The 12,741-nt window shown below is 34.0% G+C and overlaps 1 protein-coding gene across 9 annotated transcripts in view; it reads left to right on the forward strand.

The window, feature by feature from the left end:
- The window catches only part of NAV3 (neuron navigator 3), a 576,126-nt gene that overhangs the window by 406,689 nt on the left and 156,696 nt on the right, over positions 1-12,741 (forward strand). For all 9 annotated transcript variants that reach the window (XM_076333407.1, XM_076333424.1, XM_076333396.1 and 6 more), the window contains 2 exons: positions 1,801-1,873; positions 5,744-5,921. In XM_076333407.1, the coding sequence (XP_076189522.1) occupies positions 1,801-1,873; positions 5,744-5,921 (251 nt within the window). The remainder of the gene's footprint in view (positions 1-1,800; positions 1,874-5,743; positions 5,922-12,741) is intronic.

Here is a 12,741-nt window from a genome sequence, read left to right on the forward strand (position 1 = left end):
GAGTTTCTGCAATTACTGTGCTGGGCCAGATTTGGAGTAACCCCATTGATTTTAGGATGGTTATTCCACATTCACAGCTGTGCCAATTGGTGACACCTGCCAAACTGATTTATGAAAGCTTTGTGGTAAACCCCAATTTTTGGAGTAACTTTAGTTAGTGTTAGCTGCAGAGTTGTTTCTGGTTTGGGATTTTTTTTAATTGATTTAGGAGAGAGATTATTTATCATTCCCTACAAATGGTAGAATGTCCTTGAAAACAAGTGTTTGAAAAGACTCTTTTAAAGATGTGTTTACTAATGCTTTGGAGTTTATTGTCCTTAAAAAGAACATATGTAAAAAATTTGCAGGTATTTATAAGTTTATAAATACTACCTGTGGATCAAGAGAGTCTGTGTGAGCTTGTAATATAGACTTCTAGGATCAGTAGTAAAAAGAGTATTTATATTCCTTTCAGCTCCATTTTATATATATCCATTATATATCTCCATTTTCTGAGAATAATGGCAGAACTACAGTCATAGAAAGATGACAATAATAAAAGGCCCTCCTCCTAGGCAAGAAAAGATACTGCCAAGGGTCAAGCAGCTTTTATTCAAGGAATGAATTTACTCCTCGTGTTTTGATGGTTGAAAACTGTTGATATGAGGTACTGTAAAATGTGTAAACATTCAAATAAAATTAACTGCATGGACTTGATCTACTGCAGGCTTATGTTTTTGGTGTCGAATATTCCTTTCTTTTTTTTAATGTTTTCCAATGAAAATAGGTATTTAAAATATATTGTTAAACATTTTTTTTTGTTTTTCTGGTCCTAATTGCCTTGAAAAAGTCCATCAAGCTAAAAAATGTATTTTAAAATCAAGTCTGTTGAAGACATTTGACATAGGACGCCTCTCTATACATAATTTTTCTGTTTTCATAGCAGCATATTTATGGACAAAGTTGTTAGTTAAAAGATTTTACATTTATAGCGGAATATTTGCTTCATAGATCCTGGGAGGGCTAGGGGAACCAGCTGGGAATGGTGACTCACTAGAACCTTTTGGAACATTCTGGCTCCCTAATCTATTAGAAATAGACATATGAAAGGAGTCAAATTAGTTCTGTGATTACTCATTTTAGAGGCAGAAGTTTTATCCTTTTATTGATCTACATTTAGGCTACATGTTCTTCTCTTACCTGAAGCTCTCTGTGGTAACTGTAGATTTCTTCTGAACCACCAACAGAAGTCAGCACCGTGTCCTTCCCTAAGCAAGCACTCTTCAGAGAAGCATAAACATTAAATAAATTAAAATTATTTAGCATAAGATTTGAAGGAAAAAAATAGAGAATAAACCACTGCTGTGACATCATTTTCACAGAATTCTACATCATCCCAAGGAAATACCTTTGCTAACACATTTGTTGGAGATTTTTGCTTCCATTTTTTAGTTAACTCAGTCACCCACATCTCCAGACATATACTCAGTGTCTAATCCTCTATGGATGCTTTCATTGCTGCTTGTTTGTAGCGTATAAAATCCAGTTTTATGTTAAGTAGGTGGGTTGCTCGTTTGCCAGCATGCCATTCTGGATTGGGCATTTATGAATTGTTTTTAAGCACCAAAGCAGACAATGAAAGCTTTATATCAATTCCCCAATTAGCAGTAATCATTCTTGTTAAACTTTGGTAAAGAGCTGTAGTATGCAATGAATGTAAAGTATTCATTCCTGGGCTGTTTCTTTTTTTTTTTTTCCCCCTGCATTTCTACATTTTGTCAAATAGTCTTATGCTGCCTGTTATTTCTGTTCATATTGCAGATTGAGAATGTTGATGTCTGCCTTAGCTTTCTGGCAGCCAGAGGCGTAAATGTCCAAGGTCTTTCTGCAGAAGGTAAGAGAAACAAATCATCAGAACAAATAATAGGATTTTTTTCTGAAAACTTATTCTCTTAATACAAATTATTTGCACTTAAATTCCAAACTCCAGCTGTCTTGAACAGCATGCAAATATAGATTAGTAATAGCAAGTGAGTTTCCTTTTAATTTTCCCTTGAAATCAAATCAAGAAATTCAATGTTATTATGAAGCTCGAGACAATGTTTTAAAATAGTATTTTTTCAATAGTATTAATCTTTTCATGTTATCTCCACAATATTAGATAGGTACAGGGTTTCCCAAGCGTACTTTTAAACTTGTTTATATAAGGGATTTAAAACAACAAAAATGAATATGAGAATCTTGCTCAGTTAAGTAAACCCAGGGAAGACTATTTGTTTAAGCAAATTTGTTATTAGTAATAATACTGTCAGGATGAGTCTGAAAATTATTGTATTCTTTTGATGTCATATATTAAGTGAAAGAGTGAATGGTCTTGCTGCTTATATTATAGCCTTTTTTGCCGTATTAGTCACCTCAAGTGATTGCCTAATACAGTTACAACTAAGTTAATAAATATATTAAATCAAACTCACTAAAATACCGATTTTCTTAATCAGTATGTAATATTTGCCTTATTAATGTAAAATTAAGTCAGGTGGATACTTTATCTTGTAAATTAATAACATGTACACAAGCGTTTGTCCTACAACAAATTAAGCAGTTCTGCAACGTGCTGTGCACCTTCAAAATCCCTCTGACTTCCATGGCAGCTGAAGGCAATAGGTATTAACAAGACACAATCCTATATTTTTATTTTGCTTGTAGCACAACTAAAAGCTAGAAGGAAAAATACATTTTTTTTTTCAGAGATGGTAATTTCAGCTGAATTTTAGAAGATACCCAGAGAAAAAATTTTTAATGTTAACCACTGTTTTATTTTCAAATTAACTCAGAATTGTTATCTTTCACCATTTCCACCTTTCTAGTACCTTAGCAGAAGTGTAACACGGCCATGATATCTACTATCTACCGACTTTGATTGTCTACTTACGGAAAGCTCCTTAACTCATTTAAAAGAACTTCTGTATATACTGTAGATATGTTGATGCATGAGAACACTGAACATTTACATGTTACCGTTCATCTCAAAGCTGTTTAGAACCTGAATTTTTTAGTGCAGCCTATTTTTACTTGCATATGAAATAACAATCAAATGTGTGAATAGCGTGAATTTATTTCATGAGGATACTCTTTGTTTTTTAATACCATGACACGGCGCATGACACTTTTTTCTGTACTTTGTTAAATCAAAATCTGAGTGCATTCTGTAATACATTCCATTATTCATATCTTTGTTTTGCTTTGGAAAATCTTTTTTGATAGGAAATAAGCTTCAATTGTGTAGCATTAAGTTCAAATACTACTAAAAGCAATAATACTACATAGTGTTAAATGCAGGGACTATTTTTTAAAACGTTCATTAATTTTTAAAACAGAATTTTAATAAGGCAGACCTTGAGTTCTGAAGTAAGATTAAAACTAGTTTTGCTGTATTGCAGTTGTTCATGAATCTGGGGTAAATCCACTAATATATTTGTAATGATACTAGTTTAAAGTATCACAGAAGTGTGATTCCCTTAAATAGACCATTTTTAGCATGTACAATCCTGAATATTACAATTTCTCTTGAGGAGGAGAAATTGAGAAAAACAGACTTTTTTTTTATCATGAAATTGTCAAGTTACCTTCATAGTGTTTTGTCAGCACATTTATGTTTAAAATCAATTAAGTTTATAAACCGTAACTCTGTTTCTTGTAATAGGCTTTGGTAAATATGTCTTCTTACTACTGGGTCATTTATTGATGACCAGAAAGTTTCTGGAACAGCAAACCATGATCTTAACAAGGATTGAAGATTTCACAAACAGTTTCTCACCTCATTTTGACACTTGAACAAGGAGGTCTAGAACAAAAGTAGTTTTCAAATCTTGACTGCAGAATCTCTACTGGAGAACCCAGATGATAAATAATAAGCCAGTTGCTACAAAGAAAAACACTCCCCTCCTCTTCCCTGCAAGTGTTTATTACATATTAGAAGTTTCTGGATTTTTTCTGTTTAAGAGAAATCTTTCAACTCATTTAAAAGTAGGAAAGAAAAAAGAAGTTCAAAACTGAAAACATTCTTCTTTAGAAATAGTAAAAAATATAGTTTAACATCAAGAGAACAAAATTTTAAGATAAAAAATGGTGAGTGGGATTTAACAAACAAAGGGTTCTTTTTCTGAGCATTAAGTGATGCAAAATCGTAAGAATAAATAAACCAGTATCACATACAGAAAATCTTTTAGAATCAGAGCAGCTTAAAGATGGATAGTTATGTGTTTTTGTTGGGGTTTTTTTAAGATAATTTTAAATCTAAGTTTTCTGTGTTCCTTGATAATGATTTTCATTGAAACCAATGTGACTGCAAAAGTCATTGTTGCCTAAAAAGCTTTATAATTCTGAGAAAGTTCTTCTGCATGTCTCTGGTGGTCTTATGGGGAATCAAAGATCCTGCATCATCTTCATAGGGAAGATGAGAAAGTATGGATATTTAGAACAAATTTCCATTTTGCAAGGTATATTCCAGTGTCCAGGATTGTGTTTGCTTTTGAAGAGCGGGTTGAGAGCATAAGGGCTCCAGTGTTTGCTGGCCTGTTAGTGTATGTACTAACATTTCACCTAATCCTATTGAAAGAAAATTAGTATGGTTTAAAGGACATGAATATGACAGTCATTGTTTATAAACTGTGCTTTAAAAATTACCTGAGAAAGGCTGTGTAGCACATACAGCTCAGTATTTAGATTTGCAGGGAAGGCAGAAAGATTGCAGTGTTGCACGTGAGGTTACAAGGCTATAGGCCTAATGAAAACCTTTCACAAGAAGTTCAGTGCCAAAGAAAATTAATAATGAGGTTATGAACAGACCTAAGTGCTGCAGATAATTTCATTAAAGCCTCTTGAGGCTTCTTTTTTGACACAGAGATCCTTTATGAGCAAAGAATAACATTATCCTTTTAAAACCTTCATCTCAGGCTGGGGAAAGGCTAAGAAAGGAATGGGAGACATGAGGATGCTACTGTGGCTCACCAGAATTTCATACGGGTAGTTATTTTAGCCTCATGTGAAAGCTGTGGTTCTGAAGTCTTCATTAATCAGTAATAGCAGTGTAAAATAGAAAGCTAGAAAATCATGTAGTTGGAATGTTCAAAGATGTAATCATGAACCTTACAGTCACCTTTTTTAATAGGTATTTTCCATTCATCTCCTTCTCTCATGTTCCTTGAAAATTCTTGTGAATGGATATGTGCTCATTCGCAAGACTGTTACCATCTCCTCTTTCCGATTTTTCTAAAGTCACTGTTTACTCCCAGTGTACACAGAATTTGCCCAAAAAGCAAGAAGAGTAATTTAAAGCCATGAGGTAGAAGGGATGTGTACCTAAGGTCAGAAAGAATCCAAATTTTTCTGAATGCCCCTCTGCTTACTGAGAATATTTGTACTGTATTGAAGCAGGAGTATTCATTTCAGATTATGTATATTATTTAAGGTTTTGTGTACTTTTCTTTATGACCATGCATGTATGGCTCATCATGAGGACATTATGGAGATACGTATTTATTTATTTATTTGTTTGTGTGAATAAGCAAAGATTATAACAAACAATAAAGTATCAGTGATATCTAACATGTCCCTGATATTAGACATAAATTAAGAGATACAAGGCATAAACATGTATAGCTATAGATATGTACAGAGATTTTTCAGTATAAAACTGTTACAAAACTGAAATCTAAAACCACAGTGTTTTCACTTCTTTTTCTTTTCCTTTTTTTTTAAATAGAAATAAGAAATGGAAATTTGAAAGCCATTTTAGGGCTGTTTTTCAGTTTGTCTCGGTACAAACAGCAGCAACATCATCAGCAACAGTACTACCAGTCTTTGGTGGAACTACAACAGCAAGTCCCTTCACCTCCAGCTGAAATCAGCCAGTCAAAAACACACCAAGATATGCAGTCGAGGTAGGTTAACAAGTTAATTTTCTCAGGTGTAAAAGCGTTTTATTTGTCTGTTCAAAAAAGTCAAAATTTTGTGAAAAAATTAGGCCACTTTAAGACTTAAAAGACTGGCTTGTTCTTTATTTTAGCTATTTTTGCAATGGATGTGTGAAAACAGTATCTTAAGTGTTTGTTTGGTATTAAGCTTGCATTTCTTGGGAGTAAAGCTAGAGTGAGAACAGAGAACATTCCCAATTAAATTTAGTTCAAATTTTAATTAATTTTAAAGCATTCTTTCACTTTATTATTGATTCTACTGTCCTTTGCACATTAAGAGACTGTTAGCACACCCTGAGGTTAGCATACTGGTTATTTTCATGTTTTCCTCACATACCCAGTTCCACATCTAAATGAACAATTTCAAATGATTAGCAAAATACATGGGGAAAAAGCACAATTAATACTTTCATCTGTTATAAACTCTTTTCATCCCCACGCATTCTGTTTTTGAGTGCCTAATTCTATTTGAATGGTTTTTGAAAGGGAGAAGAAATGGCCTTAATCTAGGTTCTTTTAAGTGGTCAGTTTATGATTTAGTTTTGGGAAAGCAAAGCACTCAGCAGAATCCTTAATTGCTGAATTACCTTGCTTTCAGACTGAAGCTGAAAGCATATTTTGAGAAGGTAGTTGCTACTGGCCATGACAAAAGAATCAGTTTTAAACACAAATATCTATTTAAATGGAAAGAGTATTAGCAGCGTATACTTTATTGAGGAAGTTAAAAAAAAGCCATTCACGTGTAGGATTATGTAAAGTGTAGTTTAATGAAGAGCTTTATATATTGCTGTGTTGGGCTTAATACTTGTTTGATTTATTATTTGCTTGTTTAAATTTTTTTGCATACTTACCGAACAATTGTATGTCTAGAATGTGATAAGTCAATGATCTAGGATGGATTAAAAGTATCAGACTACGATAATGAAATTTTGGTTCTTGAGTCCATTCATACCTAAATTAGACTTTCATGTTTATAATAAACATATTTCTTCTTCAGTTGAGAAAACTTTTCACACTTCAGCCTAATAGAGATCTTTGTCTTGAAACTAGGAATGTTGTAAAAATATGTTTATAGGAAAATGTTGCTGATGGCATTTTAGTTACCTCATTTGATACAAAAATTAAAATAAACTTGTGTTTGCCTTGGGCATTACAATGTGAAATGCATTTTTTTTCTCTGCTGCTGAAAATTAATGTCTTTGAATGCTTTCTCTGTGAAGTTTACTATTAACATGTAATCTAGGGAATTATGGTGTGATCCTAGAAGAATCTGACCACTCAACATTTTCTGAAGTTGAATTTCTGATTTCTGAAGGATATTTAATACTGCATAAGAGGCACTAACATCTTGTTATTCAGAAATTAATTGTTTTTCCTATCATAAGGAAGGCATTTTGAATGTAGGTCCACAAATGTTCACTGCTTTAATCAGTGGAATTAAGGGCTTAGCCAGCTTCATGTAAATACCTTTGGTTATTGTTTTCTGTTTATAATTTAGTAAAAGAACTGAAACATTTCCTGCTTTTCTAATTTACCAATGGTGAATTTTTAATAAAGAAATAGTTACCGTGTTTGTTTATACATCACCACTATTGCAAGGAATTCTGTTTGTCCAAAAAAGCTTGGAGCAAAGCAGTTGTTTACTATTTGGAAGACGGCGATTGCACACTAGTCCTTTGTCTGCTCAGGAATGGTAGGCAAAGAGGTGATGAAGTTTTTATAAAGCTTTCTTTTTATTATAATTCCCCAAGATCTCATGGTCCTTCAGCGGCTTTTTCTCCTCTTCCACTTTGCTATGTTTAAATATACTTCATTAGGAGGAAAGGCAATCATTCCATGCCCAGAACCCCAGCATTCATGCCTTTGTAAAGTGACGTTTAAGGTTGGTTTAACAAAATTTCTACTTCCATCGGTGTGCTTTAGACCTTCTACTTTAATGCCAGGAGTTTGAAATAATTTCATTCTTTGATTAAATTTCTATTCATAGCTATGTTTCAGCTGCAAAATGTTTCTATGTAAGAAATTATTACACCAAGATTGATACCATCTTTCTTATTTCCTATCTGTAAACTGAAAGCAAGAATTTTTCTGTTTGCTTTCACATATACCGAAGTTCAATGTTTGTCACCATAAACTTGCCTGAGAGAATATGATTTTCTCTATCCATATATTTTTCAGTAAAGCCTATAAGGATAAAGAAAGCTCCCTACTTCTAAAAGCTTTCTTCTGTATGACAGATTTCTATCTTCTGCTACAAATACATCTAGTATTCTGAGCTGCTAGCAAAACAAGGAGCTCCAGGACTTAGAAACAACCAGAAATATAGATCTTTTTTTAATACTAATTGGCTTTTTAATTTGTCACTGTTTTGAAGTAATATTAGGAAATCAGCATAAAATAATATGTCCTCTTCTAAGAAAAATGACTACATTTGAAAAACAGGTTTTCCACAAATAGATGGGCATATACAAGTATACATTGATACGAACTCTCTGTGGTGGACTTAGCAACCCTTCTTTTCATAGCAGTCACTTAATTTAATTTAATTAATTCTTTTCTTCCCATCAAAACAAATATTTTGGAAAATAATTCAAAATTATTTCCCAAACAGCTTTTTAGTTTTAAGCTGTTAATGAGTAAATAAAAGCTTCTGTTTAGAAAGAAGCCAAAATATGAAATTAAATAAGAAAAGATGCCTTTGATGGGATTGATTTTGCCTCTTGCCTGCCTTTTGCTATCTGAAATGTGGACAGGTAGCTTACATGACTCCCAAGACTGATTTCTATGATATGATTGCTTTCATGGCCACTGTGTCTCAGCATTAATTACAGAAGGAACCAACATGACTGACTGATTTACAGGGCAGGAGTTCATGGTTTAGAAGGTCCTAGGGAACTCATATGGCTGCTCCATGGGACACCTGAGACCTTTAGGTATTTTTGGCAAAAAGTAGTTTCATACAGATACTTAAACCTTCCTCTTTCATTGAACGAAGAGTATTGAAAAGTGATAAAATCTAAGGTGTGTAATAATGTCACATTCTTCACCTTTTCCATGTGAAATTATTACCTCAATAGATAATCTAACTACTGTCAATAATAGAGTAATTTTACTTTTTTTCTAAACTAGTGGTGCTAAAACAAGCTATTTTATCCTTTCATAGTGGATGTTAACCTTTAAGGCAATTTATTATTACACATTTATTGCGCAGCTATGCCTCACTTTATTAGCCTGTTGCAGTTCTGAATATGCGTTTAAAAAGTCTTAATACTTTCTGTTTTGTAACATTTTATACTGTGAAAAGGATTGGCACGTAGAAACCTCAAGGCAGCAAATTACTGCATTACACATGGTGTATATGTTGGAAAAATTATTTGACAAATGCACATGACAGAGATTATTTTCCATTAATTTGGTCTGTGGTCCTTTATTACCTAGAAATAGTTCTTTCAGGTTTTTGTGAGGAACAAGAAAAATTATCTTATTATTATGGCAGAAGCCAGATAATGAATGTAGTAGCAAACACCTGAATGGCACATTCATCTTTACTCAGTAATGGCAAAACTCTTCAAACATAATTGGAGTAAATTTTCAAGGGTATTGTGAAAATTATCTTCTTATACCTACGGGTATTTTATTTTACTTGAAGACTCGCATATTTCTACTGTGTTAGACACCTGAGAAATAAAGCTGTCTTTTTGAGGCACTGTATACTTTTAAGTGCATTTGATATGTACATGTTTGTATATGTGCAGACATGTAAACAAAACCAAAACATATACACTGAAAAAGGTGAATGCTTTTTATAGACTTTGTACTTTTTAAAAATGTTCAGTAAACAATCACATTTCATGTTGTAATTTAAGACTTTGAAACTATGTCTTAATAATTGCAGTTACTTTAGGTTAGATTATTCCATTGGAAAAGTTATCTTCTTTGTTGCTTCCAGCTAAGGTATAGTAACCATATTGCTTAATTTCAACTTGATTTCCTAGGAGGTAAAAAGCCATTGTGTGTGCTTTATTAAACAAGTATGAAAAGGTGATGCTCTCTACTGTTTCAGAGAGAAATACAGATTATACATGGCAGAGGGAAATACCTCTGAGAAGTCACACAGAAGATGGTCAGGATACAGAAGTGGTAGCCTTCAGGCCCTGCTGAAGACCAAGGAAGTTTTGTCCTTGTATGTACAGCGGTACTGTCTCACTCTCCTAATTTAAGAGAGTGGTCCTGATGATGACGATGACAATGATGGTACTCTCATGCTGATTTCCAGGTTATGATGTCCTCAGTAATGATCAATGTCTGTGATCGTTACTGGCTCTGAGCCCGTTCCGTGTGCCACCGAAGCCAACCTACTTTAGTATCAACCTCAGTGAGAGAGTGTTTGGGCCCTTTGTCAACAAAAGCTGAAACAGGCATAAAAAATTATACTGGGACTCTACAGCTTTCATAGCCAGGTTATTTTGATATGGTAAACAAACAGAAGCCCCAGGGGAAGGTTATAATCAGAATATCATGAGACTGACAGGATTAGGTTTGTACAGAAATGGGGAATTCAGGAGACTAATTCAGTAGGCTAGTTGTCCTTGGATGACTAGGTAATTGGTGTCTCCTACAGTAGACAACACAGATCAGGAATGTAATTAAACTGATTTCTGGAGGAGCCTCTCTCCCCTTAGTGTAAAGTCTGGATAGGAGGATAATGAATTTTCTACGGCAGGCTCCTGACAAAGTTATCTAAAATTGGTCAGTGCGGCGATACTTTAACATTACTAATCCCATGTAATCTGTCTGTAACCAAGCTCAAAATCGTGAAAATTGTGCACACAGCTGGAGAGCAAGATTCTGCATGTGAAAGAGTATCATTGGCCTATCTAATCCTAGGGCCAACAGCAACATTTCAAACTAAATGTAAAAAGAACAAAGGAAGTTGATTTATGGTAAGTGAAATTTCATTGCAAAGAATATGCTTTATTTATGGAAGATTATAATTTCGTACCAGTAAGTGTAAAAACTCTTAAAATTATTTAGATGATTAATGGAAAAATCTGCGGTAAATAATAAATGGTAACTTAAGGGAGAGAATCGTTTTAGATGTGATTTCTGATTTCTTTTTATCCTAAAATTTCCTATATTCTTGTATGACTAGCTGTGGGAATTGAATACTTCAAAATCTGAGGTAGGCACTTCACTCTTTCCTTATGACTTTGTTGCAGCTTTGAGATTTAGTTAAAAAAATGCAGTGTTGGTGGCCTTATTTATATCTGTCAGTACAGATAGATGACAACAATGGTTACATTATATTTCCATGCTTCGCTTTGCTAGTGGATTCCATTATCACAGCAATACATCTAAACTTTCTGCAGTGATGATCTTTCAACCACCCAGATACTAAGAGAAAACACATGTGGATGAAAGAAGTTCTGTCTCATTTATGGATTAGGCAGTAACTGGTTTCAGTAAGCTGTCAGCAAAATTCCCCGAGACGGACAAACTATTTTATCACGCACAGGAATGATGAGCACAGCTTGAGGTCCAGATGGATTTTGTTACATTTGTTATATTAAAAGAGCACCCTGGTTTTCCTAGGCATATAAACAAAGTTAGGTAGCTGATTTCTACAGGCAGTTGCATTTATAAGGAACTGGGTTTCATATTGCCTCCTGCTCAGAAGTACTAGGGAAAAAATGAAGCATATTGGACACGCAGCTTCTGCTGGGTGAAACACAGTAATGCAAATGTAGTGGTTATGATTATGAATTTAAATAGATCCATGCCAGAATACTGGCAATCCGTATGCCAGTCTTGGTTACACCACTCTCAATTTAGAAAAAGGCCTTTGTTTCAGTGTTCTCGAGGTTTAAAATGCAACCTTAACGTTCTGCACCAAGTGCATTGCACTGACATAGGCTGAAAAATGGAATGTGTACATAGTCATGTGTCTTCCTTGGTTAATAGAAAGGAAAGCGATGAACCAAGTCTCTAGCCATTGCTAGTCACTTGGTTATAGTGAAGGGAAACAGATATGTAGTTCCTGCTTTTCCCACTACAGAATCATTATCTAATGACTGCAAAGAAGAAAAATTAGAAAAAGGTTTATTTCTTCTTTCTGCTCTCTGTTTTCTAGTAAGGGTCTAAGCAAACAAACTGCTGTTAGTCTAATCTGATGTATTTTTATGTGTCTCGGAGATAATGCAGAATGAATTGCTTAATGTGATTGCACCAGGATCTGCAGCAGCTGACCTTCAAATGGACCTTAGGGATTTAATTTTATTTTAACTGAGCTGTCTTTCTATCTCGAAAATCAGCTTTGGCCCCATTTTGTTCTACTTCTCAAAGGCGCAATCATTACAGTCTTCACGGTTCCCAACAAAAGGAACTTCAGGAAGGAAGTTCTTTCATCTTCATTGTCCCGCAGTCCAAGTAACTAAAGTATATAGTATCTCTGCATACCAATTACATCGGTTAACTGTGTACCTAAGCAAATAGATGATATTTAATAATGGTGAGTTGCATAAATTAGAGAAGAGATTTGTTCCTGTGATAAGCACTGGTCATCAGGAAAAGTGGCTCTTCCTGCACATGCCATTTGTTTACCTCACATAGCTATGAAATTAATTTACATATTTGATATAACTCTCATTACATGCTGGGAATTACTGCAGTTTCGTGAGTTTTCTAGGCTACTGCTGTGATATGTTGACGGAACATTGTAAAAAATACACCTTCATAGCCTCCTACATATTAATATTACTGCCACAGTTTCATTAGCAATTATTTTTTT

The sequence above is a fragment of the Aptenodytes patagonicus genome, chromosome 1 (assembly GCF_965638725.1).
Source record: "Aptenodytes patagonicus chromosome 1, bAptPat1.pri.cur, whole genome shotgun sequence".
Classification (NCBI taxonomy): domain Eukaryota; kingdom Metazoa; phylum Chordata; class Aves; order Sphenisciformes; family Spheniscidae; genus Aptenodytes; species Aptenodytes patagonicus.